Below are 14,974 nucleotides of genomic sequence, written 5' to 3' on the forward strand. Positions count from 1 at the left end.
TTTAAAGAATAGATACAGTTTGACATTATCACTTATTCAATATTCTGGAATCAAATACAAAGTAGTACAAAAACTTAGACGTTACTTTCTGTAAAGGAAAAAAAAATGCTTGTGGGGTGAATATTGGCAATGCATTCATTTTTATTGTTGAATTGAACAGCTTTTCTTGTCAGGAACTTCAGATTATTATTGTTGTTGTTATTATTTAAGAAAATTGTTAAAAATCAAAGCGATAATTAAACAGTCTTTCAGTGTAGACCTATTCAGCTCTCTGAATTTATCCAAGCTCTTGATCTGTCACAAAGCTGGTATTTTAATTCTGAGCTGCTTTTCTCTTATTGTTTGTGTAGTTCTTTATTTATTTGATAACGTGCATGCAGGGTTTGGAAAAAGCTCCTGATTCCCACCCAAGAGCAGAAAAGAAATTTTTACTTCCTTTGCTCCTCAAGCAAAGAGTTTTCCTTTCCAAAAACTTTATTTTCCTTTTGCATGTATTGCCTTGCTTCCTGAATATTGCACCTACTTTCTCATTTTAATTTGAGTCATTTTAAAGAGAAGTCATTTTTGCAGGATGGTATTCACTGCAAACATGCATAAATTCTACCTTTTATGAATATGTCACTGTTCAGGGTTATAAATTGGGCTTTGGAATCTTTGGCTATATTAAATGGATTCTCTCCTTCTCCCTCTTTCTCATTTCATGAATTTCTAAATTGATTGTGCTCTCCAGTTATCCTACACATACTGTGTCCTGCCTGCTTTATGGCAAGGTGGAATATAATTGATGATTAAGACATTATGACATATTTGTATTTCTTAAGTGGGGGAAAAATGAATTCTTCTCTTTGCCTGCTTTCAGTTTTTTTCCTGTTTTTTTTCCAATCAGATATGCCATGGTTCTTGTTTTGGAAAGAGCCATAGCTCACTTAAAGCTGTTTAAAAAGCCATTTCATACAATATGTCAAACAAGGCAGTAGAATTCTGGATTCTGCTGCTTACAACAGCTGCCACGGCCCGTTTCCAACATGAAAAGCTTCCTGCATGCAAAAAACAATTACCTCAATGGAAGGTTGCACTAAATCTTTATGATATGCTAACTTACACTACAGAGGAAACTAGTTTAATGGGAAGGCAGGGAAAGCTCAGAACAGTAAATTATTGTTAAGGGACAAAGCAAGGGAAGGCAACCTAAGTGAACTACAATTCCCAGCATGCATGCTCGCTTGCTTGCTTGCTTGCTTTATTTAGTCCCATTGGTGTAGCTGCCCATCTCACATAGTGACTCTGCCTTACCAATAGCCTTAATGATGATTTCAACTGGGAGTTGGAGTTCAGCTGGGAAGCATTGATTAAGCTCCATCATATAAATAGGACTTGTATCCAACAGAGAAAAAACTCAGAAAGCCATTCCTGGTGGGTGGTAAATCTGAGTTTGTGTCCCCTAATACATAGAAAGCTTCCTTATCTCTAGTAGCTAATTCTGATTCCTGGAAGTTTCCTGTTTGTGAACTTGGAAATTAAAGGATTTCCTTTGTCCTACATCTCAATAATGAGTTAATTTGTCTAATTGCCTACTGCAAGACCTGTCCATTAGCTTAGATTGCTTCAAGGAACTCAGTAGAGGTCACTGAATGGCCAGCTTTCATTGAGGCCTGGTGAGTTCTTGGCCTTAGATTGTGGATTAGGAGGGTTATGGCTCCAGCTGTTTCATTTAATTTAAAATGAAAATCGGATCACCATAATACCAAGTTGATTCATCACAGTGTATTGTTAAGGATAATCTCTTCCTTAACACAACTCTACCTCCCTTCCGTATAGCTTTTCCCCAAACTGGTGCCTTCTTGAAGCTTGGACTACAGGTCCCATGGTCCTTAGTGGTGTGCAGTGCTCTTATGTAACATGTCCAAGATATTACATTTTGCTCCTTCCTCTGCCCTTCTTAATTACCTACTTAATTACCTCTCCCAACCCAGTCAGTTGGCATTTTGCTGGTGCTGATCATGTTGGATCCATTGAGCTGGGGGTCATCCCTTACTCCTTAAAGGGTTTTTAAAAAAAAAAAAAAAAGAAACCATCAGCATTTAGTTAACCAAGGCTTTTTTTTTTAATGGTGGTATGGATTATACTATTTTGGTTACAAAGCCCAGTGTTTTCCAACCTGATCAATTTTCTGATGTGTGGACTTCAACTCTGGGAGTTGAAGTCCACACATCTTCAAGATGCCATGGTTGAGGAACACTGCCCTAAGGTGTATTATTCCCAATCTCATTGCCAGCCTTCTCCAAGGATTCAGACTTTCAAGAACTACACAGTCTTTGACCAGAATCCCAAGATTCTCCAGTCAGAGAAATATACAAAACAAGGAAGTGGGCTAAGAATGATTTAGCTTCATGTTCAATCCATATATCTGGAAATTGCCAGGGTTAGGAAACACTGACATGGTCAACTTTGGAGAACAAGTTCTCTAGTGTGTGGAGTAGTGGTTGAGATTTTGGACTAGGATCAGGGAGACCCAGGTTCTAGTCCATTCTGAGCCCCAGAGCCAGTGTGGGGTATTGGTGAAGGTTCTGGAAGTAGGTGATCCAGATTCTGGTCTTTCCTCAGCCATGGGGGACTCTGGGTCAGTCATGCTTTCTCAGCCAATAAGCCAGTGTGGTGTAGTGGTGTACTGCTAGATTAGGAATGGGGACCCATGTTCAAGTCCACTCTGAGCCACCAAAACTCACTGGGTGACTTTGGGGTAGTCATTTGCTCCCAGCTCTCAGCCCAATGTACCACACAAAGTTTGTAGTTGTAAGCAAACCTGGAGAAAGGAGTACTATATACTGTATTATCACCTTGAGCTCCTGAAGGAAAAGCAAGATGTAGATCTATCAATAAATACATAATTATTTTGATATCAGCTGGCATGAGTCAGCTCGACCCCTCCCAATCAGATAATCCCAAGACATACATCTCTCACACTTCGTCTTTTAAACATTTTAATTAAAAAGAAAGAAAAAGAAATACCAAATACTTGCAGCCCATTCACATGTTCAGATTTCGTGTGGCATGGGTTTTATGAGATTTATTCATTTTTTTTCCCCCGTTATTTTTTGAACAGAGGGATTTCACAAGTAGGTTGACAACAGACACAGCAGCACCCACAAGGACCCCCTTTGCAAGTCATCTTCCAGCAAAGCAGTGTGACAAATCCATGGGAATCACATCCATTGAATACACACAGGGAAAACAAGGCATCGTGAAAAATAAACAGGGAGCCACTGATCAAAGCAATGGCCCAGGCAACCCAATCTTCAGGCTTCTGGCCAAAAGGGCTGCCTTGCTGAAACAAGATGAGCTGGTATGGAGAACTGAGAGGACCAGGACTTTGTACATGAGAACCAGAGGCAGGAAGAGGAATTTCTAGCGAGGGCTGCAACCATTGCCATCTTGCCTTCTCAAAGCTGTAGATAGTAGGGAGGTTCTCTGCCTCTTTTGCCATATGTGTTGGATCCTACATTGGTGGGTGAATAGATGGCACCGATGGTGTTGCTGGACCGGACCAGGAAGTCTGCCAAGCGTTGTGTCACACATGTGGCGGTGTTGCACTTCCGTTTGTCCAGATGGTGGCTAGAGGGAGTTAAAAGCAAACAGACACAGCAAGTTGACCACCTTTCCACAGCCATTTCACAAGACGCGACAGGCTGTTTTCAGTGTGTGCTTTGAATAAATGCTTTTTATTTATTCCTGCACATATTTTCAAGATTTTTGCAGGCAACAAGGGTCTAAACCCCATGGATGAAATTCTGGATAGAAAGCACATTTCTTAGATTGTTCATTTTCCAGAATGCTATAGATTTAGGGTTTATTCTCATCCTTGTTCTAAGGGGGACTGTGTATGCAAATTGAGATACTAAATTCAGTGTGGCTGTATAACAATTTGGATGCACGTGTGCGTGTATGTCTGTGTAGAATATACAGTAAATATTTAGAGATATATAGAGATTAGGGTTTAAATTGTGTGTGTCAACCTTGGAAAAGGGTAATCCTTAAAACATATTAGAAAAGGATCTGAAAACCAGAACACTGTGTCATTAGGTCTATCTGAATCCATGGTGTGAATTTTAAAAATGCGTGTACAGCCTTCCATCCTAATTTGGTGTGCTCCATATGTATTGACATTACACCTGTAATTCTAGCACATTTGGCTCGTGCCGCATAGAGAAAGATTAAGTTAGAACTTTAATTGCATAAGGAATTGCTAAGGTGTGTTTGAGGAAACTAAGACATCATATTCTGTCTCGTGAGAAAATATATCCATCTAGTTCAGTGTTGACTACTTTGACTGGCAGCATCATTCCATAATCCCAGAGGCATTTATGGTCCTTCTAAGTGGAGAATCCCGGGGCTTCCTCCTTCCAAATGCATGTACTCTAACACAGAACTGCAGTTCCCATTTGCAATCTACCATCTGGAATGCCAAGGAAGCCTCCCATTCCAAGGCTAAGAAGCCTTAACCTGCTTAATTTCCAAGTGTGTTTGGAATGGTAGAAGTAGAACTGATATCCAGTTAAAGAAAACACAGGCTCCAAGTTATATTGTGGAGTCCTTGGTGCTCCCTGAGCTTGGTTGTTTGCTTGCAGACGTTTCAGTACCCAACTAGATAACATCATCAATGCTAGTGAGTGTGAGGTTTGCTCCCTGTTTATATACAGTGAGCAACCCAATATTAGGTTGAGTTTCAGTATTTTGTAGGCACCCAAAATCTCAAACCTTCCTTCCAGATCTGGTTGATAAGGAAGACCTCATGGAAAATCTGGATTTGGGAGCTATCTGGAGGGTTTTTCAATTTATTCTATGTTACTCACATGTACAGACAGATCTCTTTAATGTGGATTCTTTCTTCACTATTTCTTCCTTGATCACCAGAACGTGACATCTATATAGGTCTGTATCTAGGGGTGTCCATGGGGAGGTGTGTGTCAAATAGTCAAGAAGGTGACCCTCACCACCCAATCAAAAAAGGGTGGGGCTTCAATCACATGATGATCTCCCCCTGAAGACACTGATCATTACTTGTTATTTTAAAAGCATGATGGAATATAACCTGAAGTATATAACCTTAATTTTCTAAGTGGTATAATTAAGTGCAATACATCTTAGCAAGATTCTTAGCGCTTGCCCAGTTTTTGGGGGGTTGAAAGGTACACTAGGCCTTCAGTTGGCATGTTGGGGGCTACAATCCAAAACAAATATGTAGGGCAGGACAAATTCATTCTATTTAATTGCTATTTTATTTTAATACAATTCTAATTTATATTAGAGGAAACATAAAATTTTATATCTTTAAAATAATTAATCTAAAGTCATATTAAATAATGAGATGTAATTGATGTATTTAATGACATAATTAAATTATTGTAATGAATCAAACGTAATTCATGCAATTTCACCCCATCATTTGAATAACCATGATCCCATTCAAAATTAATATTTGGTGGCAATTTTGTAAGAGCTCTTGGGGGACATTCTTACATTCTGGGGAGCCCATGAAACTCTGAGACTCAGGTTGCTCACCTCTGTGTTAATGCTTGGACAATTGTCGGACAATTTGAGGAGCGATGCCTGTTTGGGGTACAGTTCTTACAAATGGACACTCTGTCTTTCAAGAGATCATGGCAGATCTAAACAGTTTATCTGACATAGCCAGGGCAAATCTATGGGACTCTGTAAAGTACATTGAGTCATATTCTTTCTTTTATTTCAGACACTCTACGGCAGTGTTTCTCAACGTTGGCAACTTGAAGATGTGTGGACTTCAACTCTCAGAATGCTGGCTGGGGAATTCAGGGCCTTGAAGTCCACACATCTTCAAGTTGCCAACATTAAGAAACACTGCTCTAAAGGCTGTTGGAACCAAAGAAACCATAGAAGAATAGCTAACTTTTATCAAAAAGAACTTGCCATCAAAGTAGATGTGAAGTCATTAAATCACAGTATCAGGTTAATAAATGGCACACTGATCTGTACAGGGTGAGAGTTTGGAGAATCTTGAAATAATTAATTGTATCAGCTGGGAAAAAAAACCCTACACAAAAGGTGTAAAATGTTATCAATTAGAGCTCATAAGGCGAATATATCTGTATTGTGAAAATCTGTATGCAGAATATATCTGTATTGTGAAAATCTAGTATGATTTTTCTTCAGGTGTAAATTGGTCTGATATTCAACACCGACGGACATGAATTAGAGAGTTCCCCATTTCACCAACGTATAAGATTGCCTTGTTTTTCCGCTAAGATACTTGATAGACCAATCATCTCTTGAAAATTATCCATGAGGGAACAGTCTTCAAAAGGATCCTATAACTGTAGAGGCAGCACAATGGCAAAAGGTGTGCAAGGGCCTCAGGCTCCTGAAGGAATTTTATCAAGATGATAGAAGCCTTTAGAACACCTTGTTGTTTTTCTTTGTGAAAGTGAAGAGGTGAGCAAATTACGAAACTCAATTTGTGAAACCAGTATCACTGTTGTGTTGAAGCCAAATAAAGTTGCCTATCTTGTTCCAGACACAGGCCAATCTTATTCATATTTGTGGATGATGAGTTTTTATTTACAGGGTGGATACATGTGAAAATTCTTTAAATCAGGAGAAGTAAGTTTCATCTCAGACAGACATTGCCTAGATTAAATAAAGCATTTGATTGACAGAGTTTTGATAGAAGACCACTTGAAAGATGTACGTGCATTTAGTAGTCTTGATTAATGCAGAAAATACCTTTTATAAACTACTTGATACTTCCTTCTCGGTACGTGAGGAAAGAAGTACTTCTCTTGCAGATTTTATTAACTTGATTACAAGTTTGCAGTTTTATGTCAGTACCTAAAAACATCCTTAACCTGAGGAGTTCTGGAAATGTTGAGATTTCAATTTTCAGGATTCCCAGTCAGCATAAGGCTTATAAAACACACAAATATAGATTGCACTACCATACTTGATTTGCCAATCGATCCCCACCCCACCCCTCTGGCTATCAGCAGAATGAGTGGAGTCAAAAAATTAGCATCACTGAGAACAGAAATCATTTTTGTTTCATGCTTGGCTGCTGTTCTAATTTTTATTCCCTTTCAGAATCTTTAAAATTTCCCATTTGATGCCATTTTAGAATGCTTTCTGCATGTTTAATTAAATGGAAGAAGGCACTGGTTCTTTTGGACAAAGGTTAAAACAGTTGGTCCAAGTATCTGCTAAATGGCAATTTAAAAAGTCGACTCCCTGGGTTTCTTTTAAAAAGACCGTGGTTTTGTTCACAGACAAACTGGCAACTGCATTTTAGCTTAGTGTGTTGTGGTTAGTGATACAGCCTAGTTAGTGGTTCAAACCTGGGTAATTGGTCTCATGGAGTATACCATGGCTCACTTGACAGAAGTAACTGTTCATTTGAACAAAGCTGGTGTCATTTAAGAGAGATATTACTTGAGGATGCACATAAAAAACGGGGAGCTTTGATCACATCATTGTGGCCACCATCTTGAAATTTTCGGTGACACCCCGCAGACGCCCCTGCATAGCATAACTCAAATCTAGATCTTTACATTGCTAAGTTAACAGTGAATTGGGGGGAATGAAATCTGCCAGAAGGAGTTATTTATATCTGGAGAAGGTTGCCACTTCCTATTGCCAATTGAATCCAGCCATTATTTATAGTCTAAACTGAAAATCAGTCCTGATTAAGAAAGAACAAGGGAGAGAGGGAGAGAGGTGTAAGCTGTGCAGGAAGATATTAAAAAGGGTACAGAGGAGGGAGTTGGATACTCCGAGGCAAAGGCACCTGTTCCCAACCACAGTGAGTCCACCATATGAGAACCAAGTGAGCTCTGCCCTTTTGCACTTGCACCACAATGTCACATGCAAGTGTGTAAGGTTTGGGATTGTCCTCATGAAGGCCCAAGTCACATTTTATCATTTTCTCCCCTTCCTGCGGATGTCCATGTTCAGTAACTGGGTTCACACAACAATCTAGACTAGGCTAAAATGAAGCTGTCTTAGCTGACGGGTCTATTAATTGGGGCAGAGGGTGCTATTCCACAAAACAGTTGTGCTATGCTCACTCAGAATTAGGATTTCACAGGTTGTGCCAGCTCAGTCAATAAGCTGAGACAAGAGAAAGAAGCGCATTTCTTTAGAACAGTGCTTCCCAACCTCGGCAACTGGAAAATGTGTGGACTTCAACTCCCTGAATTCCACAGCCAGCATGGCATCCCAGCATTCTGGGAGTTGAAGTCCACGCATCTTCTGGTTGCCAAGGTTGGGAAGCACTGCTTTAGAATGTGCAGAATTTCATCACAGAGACCTGTACATGTCTCTGCAATGAAGGATTTCAGAGCTGACATTTTAAAAAAGCTAACTGGAAGTAAAGTAGTTCTGTTTGCAGGGCTCAAAACTTTTTGATCCATCAGAGCACCAGACACCAGAAGGTGTTGCATGAACAGGTGTATTCTCTGAACTGGTGTATTCCAATTGTTCTGGGAGTGTGACTTTTTGAATTCCCAGTTGGAATGAAGGCCACACTGACGAAGATTCATGGGTGTTCTAGACCCAACCAGTGCAGAGGCCCACAAGCGTGTGGAAGGTTGCTATAAAAGGATCTGTGTTAATCATGCAAGCAGGTGAACGTACAAAAGAACTTAGATTTGATTTCTCAAAGCAGCACCTGCGGGATACAAAAGGGGGAATTATGCTATCGTTAAGTCACTAAGTGGCAACAGTGACTCAATGTTTAGCTTCAGTTGAGCTTTTACAGGCTATTTAGAGAACTTGCTGATAGCATGAGAAGTATTAGAATGACAGCCGCTTGCTATTGTCTATTTTCCTGTAGCTGTTAGAAATCTATCTACAGATTTCTCAGACGCTGTTCAAACTCTTCCTTGCCCACATGCAGCTGCTGAGAGCTGTCCCAATGAACAAGCATGGGAATGGCCAGTCAAGCCACGACTTTGATAAATCAAAGCCGTCCTGGGCCACACAGATGAAGGACCTGTCTTGAGCATCACACAAGGTTCACACAAGCTATTGGGCTATTAATAGAAAGCATCCTCTACAACTGGGTGACAGAATGATTTAACTGGTTGCGTCACTTTAGTAATTTGTGAAATGATTACAGTAATGGTACATATTGCTGGATTCTAGTTGGGATCAAGGTGATATAAATATCACTTCTGCATGCCAGAAGTTCACAATGAATGCATTATTCTTTGTGCATGAAACTGCAGGTGGAGGTGTGATATAAAATATATTCCAATTGGCCCTACACATTTTGAGGCCTCTTAATTCCTAAGAATATCAGAGTCTTGCTGGAACAATCTAATCCATCAGCATTCTGCTTTCCATGATGATCCACCATTAAATGTTACTCAGAAGCCTTCACGCAGGACAAGTAAGAACACAGATCTCCCTGTTGTCCCTGAGCAATTGATAATTGGAGACATGGTGCCTTTGATTTAGGGAATGGCACATTGCCATCATAGAATTACAGAATCAGAGCTGGACGTGACCTAGGAGGTCATCAGTGCCAACGCCCTGCACACTGCGGGATTCACTGAACCATCTCTGATAGATGACTATCCAGCTTCCATTTGAAAGGGGAAGAAACCACTTCCTATGCAGTGATTGATAGCTCTTACTGTCAAGAAGTTCTTCCTAATATCTAATCTGTAACTTCATCCTTGAATTTTCATCCCATTAGTTCTGGTCTTACCCTGTGGAGAAAGTGAGAATAAGTCTGAACCCTCTACAGTGTATCAGCTGTTCGATATCTGAAGATAGGTATCATGTCCCTCTCAACCTTCTCTTCTGCAAGCTGAACATGCCTAGGTCTTTTAACCATTCCTCGTAGGACTTGGTTTCCAGTCCTTTCACCATCTTTGTAGACATTCTCTGGACTTGCTACAGTTTATCAATGCCTTTTTAAAGTGGGGTGTACAGAACTGAACCCTAACCTATCTGGAGGGTTACCAACCAGGACAGGCTAAAATCTTAAAGCCTAGCAAGTCAGCTAAACCAATGGCCAACACCACCTCCCATGGTATGAAATGCCCTAGTCTAAAAATCTGCCTTGTTTAAAGAAATGCCTTCCTGGGTTCCTAGCCAGCATAATTTGTAACATCATCAAGTTGGAAGAGACCATTTAGTAAAAGAATCCACCATCTCATAAAAAAAAAAAACACAGCTCTTACTGTTAGGAAGATTTTCCTGGCGTCCAACTGAAATCTATTCCCTTGTAGTTTAAACCTATTGTTTCTTGTCTTGGATAACTAAGCACTTCTGCTTTGTTATCTACACAATAGTCCTTCAGATACTTGAAAACAGCTCTCATGACTCCCTGCTGTCTTCTGTTCTCCAAGCTAAACATGCCTAATGCCTCCAACTGTTCCTTCTATGTTTTGTTCCAGGCCCTTGATCATCTTAGTTTCTCTTCTCTGGACACCCTCCAATTTGTCGATATCCTTCCTAAAATGTGCCCAGAACCAAACACAATATGCTAGGTGTGATTTGACCATTGCAGAATTGAGAGAAACAAGGACATATTTTGTCATGACACTCCCATTTTTGCTGATGCAGTCTAAGATTGCATTTGCTTTTTTAGCTACTGCATTACACTGTTGGCTTATTTTCTGCTTGGAATCCACCAAGGCACCCAGATCTTTTTTGCCTGTATTGTTGGAAAATATGGCTGCCTCCCACCCCATACTACACTCAGAATAATCTCTTTGTTCTGATGTCTCATTCCTTTCCATTATTTCATTTTCAGAACTTTGAGTCTCAGAAGGTGCCAGTGCAGATGATCTATCAAAGCTTCAGTTCTACATTTGTGGCAGAGGAATAATTACACTGATCTATATTTCAGGTTTATTGTAAACATTATTGAGATTTTGCAGACACATCTACACCCACATAGAGGTAGTTGTGTGTATATATATAAATACTAAATATTTTATTTGTATTATTTTAGTCTTAATAAATTATTATCACTGGTGGTTTTGTAGTTAAAAGATCATGTTACATTATTTAAATTCACTATCAGAGCTACTCTATCCACAGTATTGGAATCTATCCAGATAACAAGAACTTTGTGCATGGGGAATGGTCAATAAAAGTATTAAACAACCCTAGAAGGACAAATCTATGTCTAACTGGTAGCAGTAGAGGGCTGTGTTCATTAATATTTGAATTAGAATTCAATTCTATTTATTAGAATCCTTTTTTCTTCTCCAGCAAAAGGGAGGGAGGATGTCCAAACACTCTGGCAAATTAGAAGGAGGTTTACTTATGAAATATTTCTCCAGTCTATTTTTTAAAAAATGGTATCATGTTGTTAACATTGTAAACGTATATTTTCGTTTCTTAATTATTAATTCTTCTTAATTAATTGCTAATGCAGGAATAGTAATAGCAACAACAATGAATTTATATATTAATATAATGTAAATGAGAGCGTCTTAGGAAAACAGCAGAATTACATGGGCCCCATTCACACAACACAGTTACAGTCACAAACCTATCCGCGGCATCCACACAATATTCTAAGCTTGGTTAGGTTTAGTGGTGGTGGATGGGGTGGTGGGTGTGCGTGCGTGTGCATGTGCAAATGAGACCAGCACATTTTCAAGGTTCAAGGGGTTGCCCGAACAAGGAAATGGATTGATTCAATCTTCAGGTTAAGCCTGTTGTGTAAATGCAACCAGAGTGCTTCTTCTGTCTGTATCTTTAGTCCTGTCTCTGGATCATCTATCTCAGTGTTTCTCAGCCTTGGCAGCCTGAAGAAGTGTGGTCTTCAACTCCCAGAATTCCCCAGCCAGCAAGCTGGCTGGGGAATTCTGGAAGTTGAAGACCACACATCTTCAGGCTGCCAAGGCTGAGAAACGCTGATCTGTCTAAAGCAAACAGTGCTGCTCCATGTAGAAAATTAACAGGGAGAAGTATTCTGGCCTCACCAGAAACAGAGAAACATTTTTTGGAATACAGGACCGTGGAAGTGTGAACCCAGCACCTGGAGTGAGCAAGCATTTTTTCTTCCTGGGATCTAGAGTTTTGGTGCTACCTGGGGAGGAGGGTTCAAACAGCCCCACCCTCTCCTTCATTGGAGAGCTTGTTTTCTAAAAAGAGAACTGAAAACAAGCATGTGGGTGTGCGTGTGTGGAGAAAAAGAGTCAAGCCCAGAAGACAGCAGAGAGTATTTCTCAACCTTGGCAACTTTAAGCTGTGTGGACTTCAATCCCCAGAATTCCCCAGCTAGCATGACCATTGGTGAAAATTCTGGGAATCAGAGTTCACTTCTCTAGAAGGCACCCCGGTTCAAGAACCTTGCAGAGATGGTAGCACATTCCAAAAATACATTCATTTCATTTAAGTGCTGAGCGGGAGGGAAGAGCTGTGATCTGAAAGACTGTCAGTTTCCATTCTCCAGATATAACAAGGTGAAGGGTAGGAGAAAATACCTCTTGGGCTATGCCAATAGCACCTGTAGCAAACCACAGTGACTATTGTGTAGATAACACAATAATTTAAAATCGAATTTAAATTGCTGAAAATGGCAGTTTAAAAAGACATTTGCAATGATCAATAGGAATATAATACAGCTAGTCCTTAAAGAAGTTTGATCTCTACCAATTGATCTCTACAGTGATACTGAAGTGTTGATGTATGTGACATCATCATGTAAGTGCCACAGTTATGTTCTTGCATTCTGATGTCTGACATCAAGACAGAGGTCACAGCATATATCCTTATTTAAGATCAGCAGAAGGTATCTTCCTTCTGTTTAAGTATTTCTGGAGCCACCCTGACTTGAACATCATGAGAAAGAAAGGCAGGGTATAAGTCACATAATTAATACAAGAAAGCTAATAAATCAAAAGGTGGGTTTGAATATACTTTGAGTAGGTAGCTTATTTATACTTGATTTATACAAAATAAGCCCACACGGAGTTTTGAAAACCTAGGAATCTGTTATGGAATCCATCTAGCTATGTAATAGTTAAATCAGGATAGGAAACCTGGGACTTGTAAGATCAAATTCAACTCCCACCACACTCACCCAGGATTATGGGATCTGTAATGATTAAACGCAGATTCCCTGCCCTGGGTTGTACTTGCTGATGTTTTTTTTCCATGATTCATAATTTTTTTTTTCAGCCTTGAGATAGTTTTCCAAAATCCAAAGAGGATCACTATGAAAAATTTGCATCCATTTATGTTTTTTTAAACATTTTATTTCATGCTACCATTTTCTGATGCAGTCAGAATCTACGTTTTATCCCCTATGGTTAAGTAAATTTAACTAAAATCATTCAAATTAGTAGAGATCAAACTTCTTTAAGGACTAGCTCTATTATATACCTATTGATCATTCCAAATGTCTTTTTAAACTGCCATTTTCAGCAATTTAAATTCCATTTTAAAAAGAGGGAGGGAATTCTTATTCTTCGAATGCCAAAGGACTGAGAACCATATGCAAGAATCAGCAAATTACATAGGTGGCATTTATACTGACTTTTTAGGAGAATGTATGATTCTTACATGAGAATATAGGTGGGATTATTTGGAAATTTCCAAACTTTTCAGCCCTTTTACTGAGAATAAGAACTGTGGATGGGAGATGTTTTAGCATAAAGGGAAAGAAGCAACTTATTTAATGCTTTGTTTTAACCTTCTTGAGATAATGGAGACTTTCTACTCAAAATGAACCTTCTACCAATCAAATGCACTGTGTCAAAAATCTGAAGCCAGTACTGATGACTTTTCTGATATTTTAGCTGCCTACAAATAGGATTCCATCTCTAACAACTTTCCCATTTTTATTTGTTTAAAATGGCCGTGGGAACAGTTAGACTCTAATTCAGATGAATATGGAGTGTAAAGGAGAAATGAGACATTGTGTGCTCAAGTTTTTATGAGTCTAAAGACACTAATTCTTCTTATTAAACACAATAGCTTTTTTATAGAGCAGGCAGCAGTGAAGACAGAAATACTGCTAACTGTTCAAAATGTAAAGTTGAAGGAAGTAATACTGTGGCCGATGGAGACTTCCAGAAATATACGTTGCCATTCTTTGTAATACAGAACAATCTTTATGATATATTTAAACTAGAATCAACATAAAAGGTAACTCAGTTTTGAAAACTGACCCAGCATCCATTTGCTCCTAAATTTTGTTTTAAAGTTTACTTTAACAAACCCTATAAATAAATTAGAAAAGGGTTAACATCTTAGAAAATGGGGTGGGTTTTGTTAGCTGCATATCTATAATCCAGAAAGAAGGACCTATCCATTAAAGATATTATGGGACAAGTGTGTTAGTCTAGAGTGGCAAAAAATCAGGACTTTGGGGGCATCTTTTCTGTTATTAAAAGGCATAAGTTCTCATGAGCTGCAGCTCACCATCAAAGCTACTTGGGCGTCCCATACGATAAAGCCAAAGAAAGTAATCTTTAAATAAGAACAAACAGCAAATTTCCCTTTCCATTAATTCTTCTGACCTCCCTTTCCTTCTTCATCCCAACCTAACTGCCTTGCCAGTGCCTTTGGCAACACAGTAGTAAACTGATTCGTGCAACCATGCAACGCAAAACGTTTGGTTTCTTAGGGGAAGGAGGAAGAGGAGGAAGGAGGAAGAGGAGGAGGGATACGCTTAAAGGTTACTGACCTCTCAACCGGTGTCGCTTCCAGGGAATTTAAAGTAAGAGACAAAATGATGAAAAGAAAAGGTCCCTTGAGGCTGCACATTTCTCTTTTGGCTGCTTTCAAAAGAAGGACAAGGGGAAGAAGAAGAAAAAGACCCCGTTAACAAATTATGAACACAAACACATGCACCCCAGTGTAAATTTTCTATTACTCTTTTCGCACCAGATGATGAGTGTTGCTAGCTAAAAAGCCATGCTGAGCATTCAGTCGGAAGGCTAACCTGAGCCCAGTCCAACCCTGACTTTAACCC

The 14,974-nt window shown here is 39.4% G+C and overlaps 1 protein-coding gene across 1 annotated transcript; it reads right to left on the reverse strand.

Annotated features, from left to right (window-relative positions):
* Window positions 1-3,346: 3,346 nt before the first annotated feature.
* Window positions 3,347-14,766, reverse strand: IAPP (islet amyloid polypeptide). Its single transcript, XM_063308821.1, has 3 exons — window positions 14,687-14,766; window positions 14,434-14,469; window positions 3,347-3,612 (listed from the first exon to the last, which is right to left on the reverse strand). The coding sequence occupies exons 1-3, from the start codon at window positions 14,764-14,766 to the stop codon at window positions 3,441-3,443; spliced, it is 288 nt and encodes a 95-aa protein (XP_063164891.1). The 3' UTR covers window positions 3,347-3,440.
* Window positions 14,767-14,974: the final 208 nt, after the last annotated feature.

Source organism: Candoia aspera, chromosome 7, assembly GCF_035149785.1.
Source record: "Candoia aspera isolate rCanAsp1 chromosome 7, rCanAsp1.hap2, whole genome shotgun sequence".
In the NCBI taxonomy this organism is placed as follows: Eukaryota; Metazoa; Chordata; class Lepidosauria; order Squamata; family Boidae; genus Candoia; species Candoia aspera.

What these genes read in the sequence shown, in the direction of transcription:
- IAPP (XM_063308821.1), bottom strand. Translation starts at nt 14,766, where the DNA reads ATGTGCAGCCTCAAGGGACCTTTTCTTTTCATCATTTTGTCTCTTACT. An exon ending in GAAGCGACACCGGTTGAGAG is followed by an intron (nt 14,470 to 14,686) that starts GTCAGTAACCTT and finishes TCTTATTTAAAG; the next exon opens with ATTACTTTCTTTGGCTTTAT. An exon ending in TTATCGTATGGGACGCCCAA is followed by an intron (nt 3,613 to 14,433) that starts GTAGCTTTGATG and finishes AACTCCCTCTAG; the next exon opens with CCACCATCTGGACAAACGGA.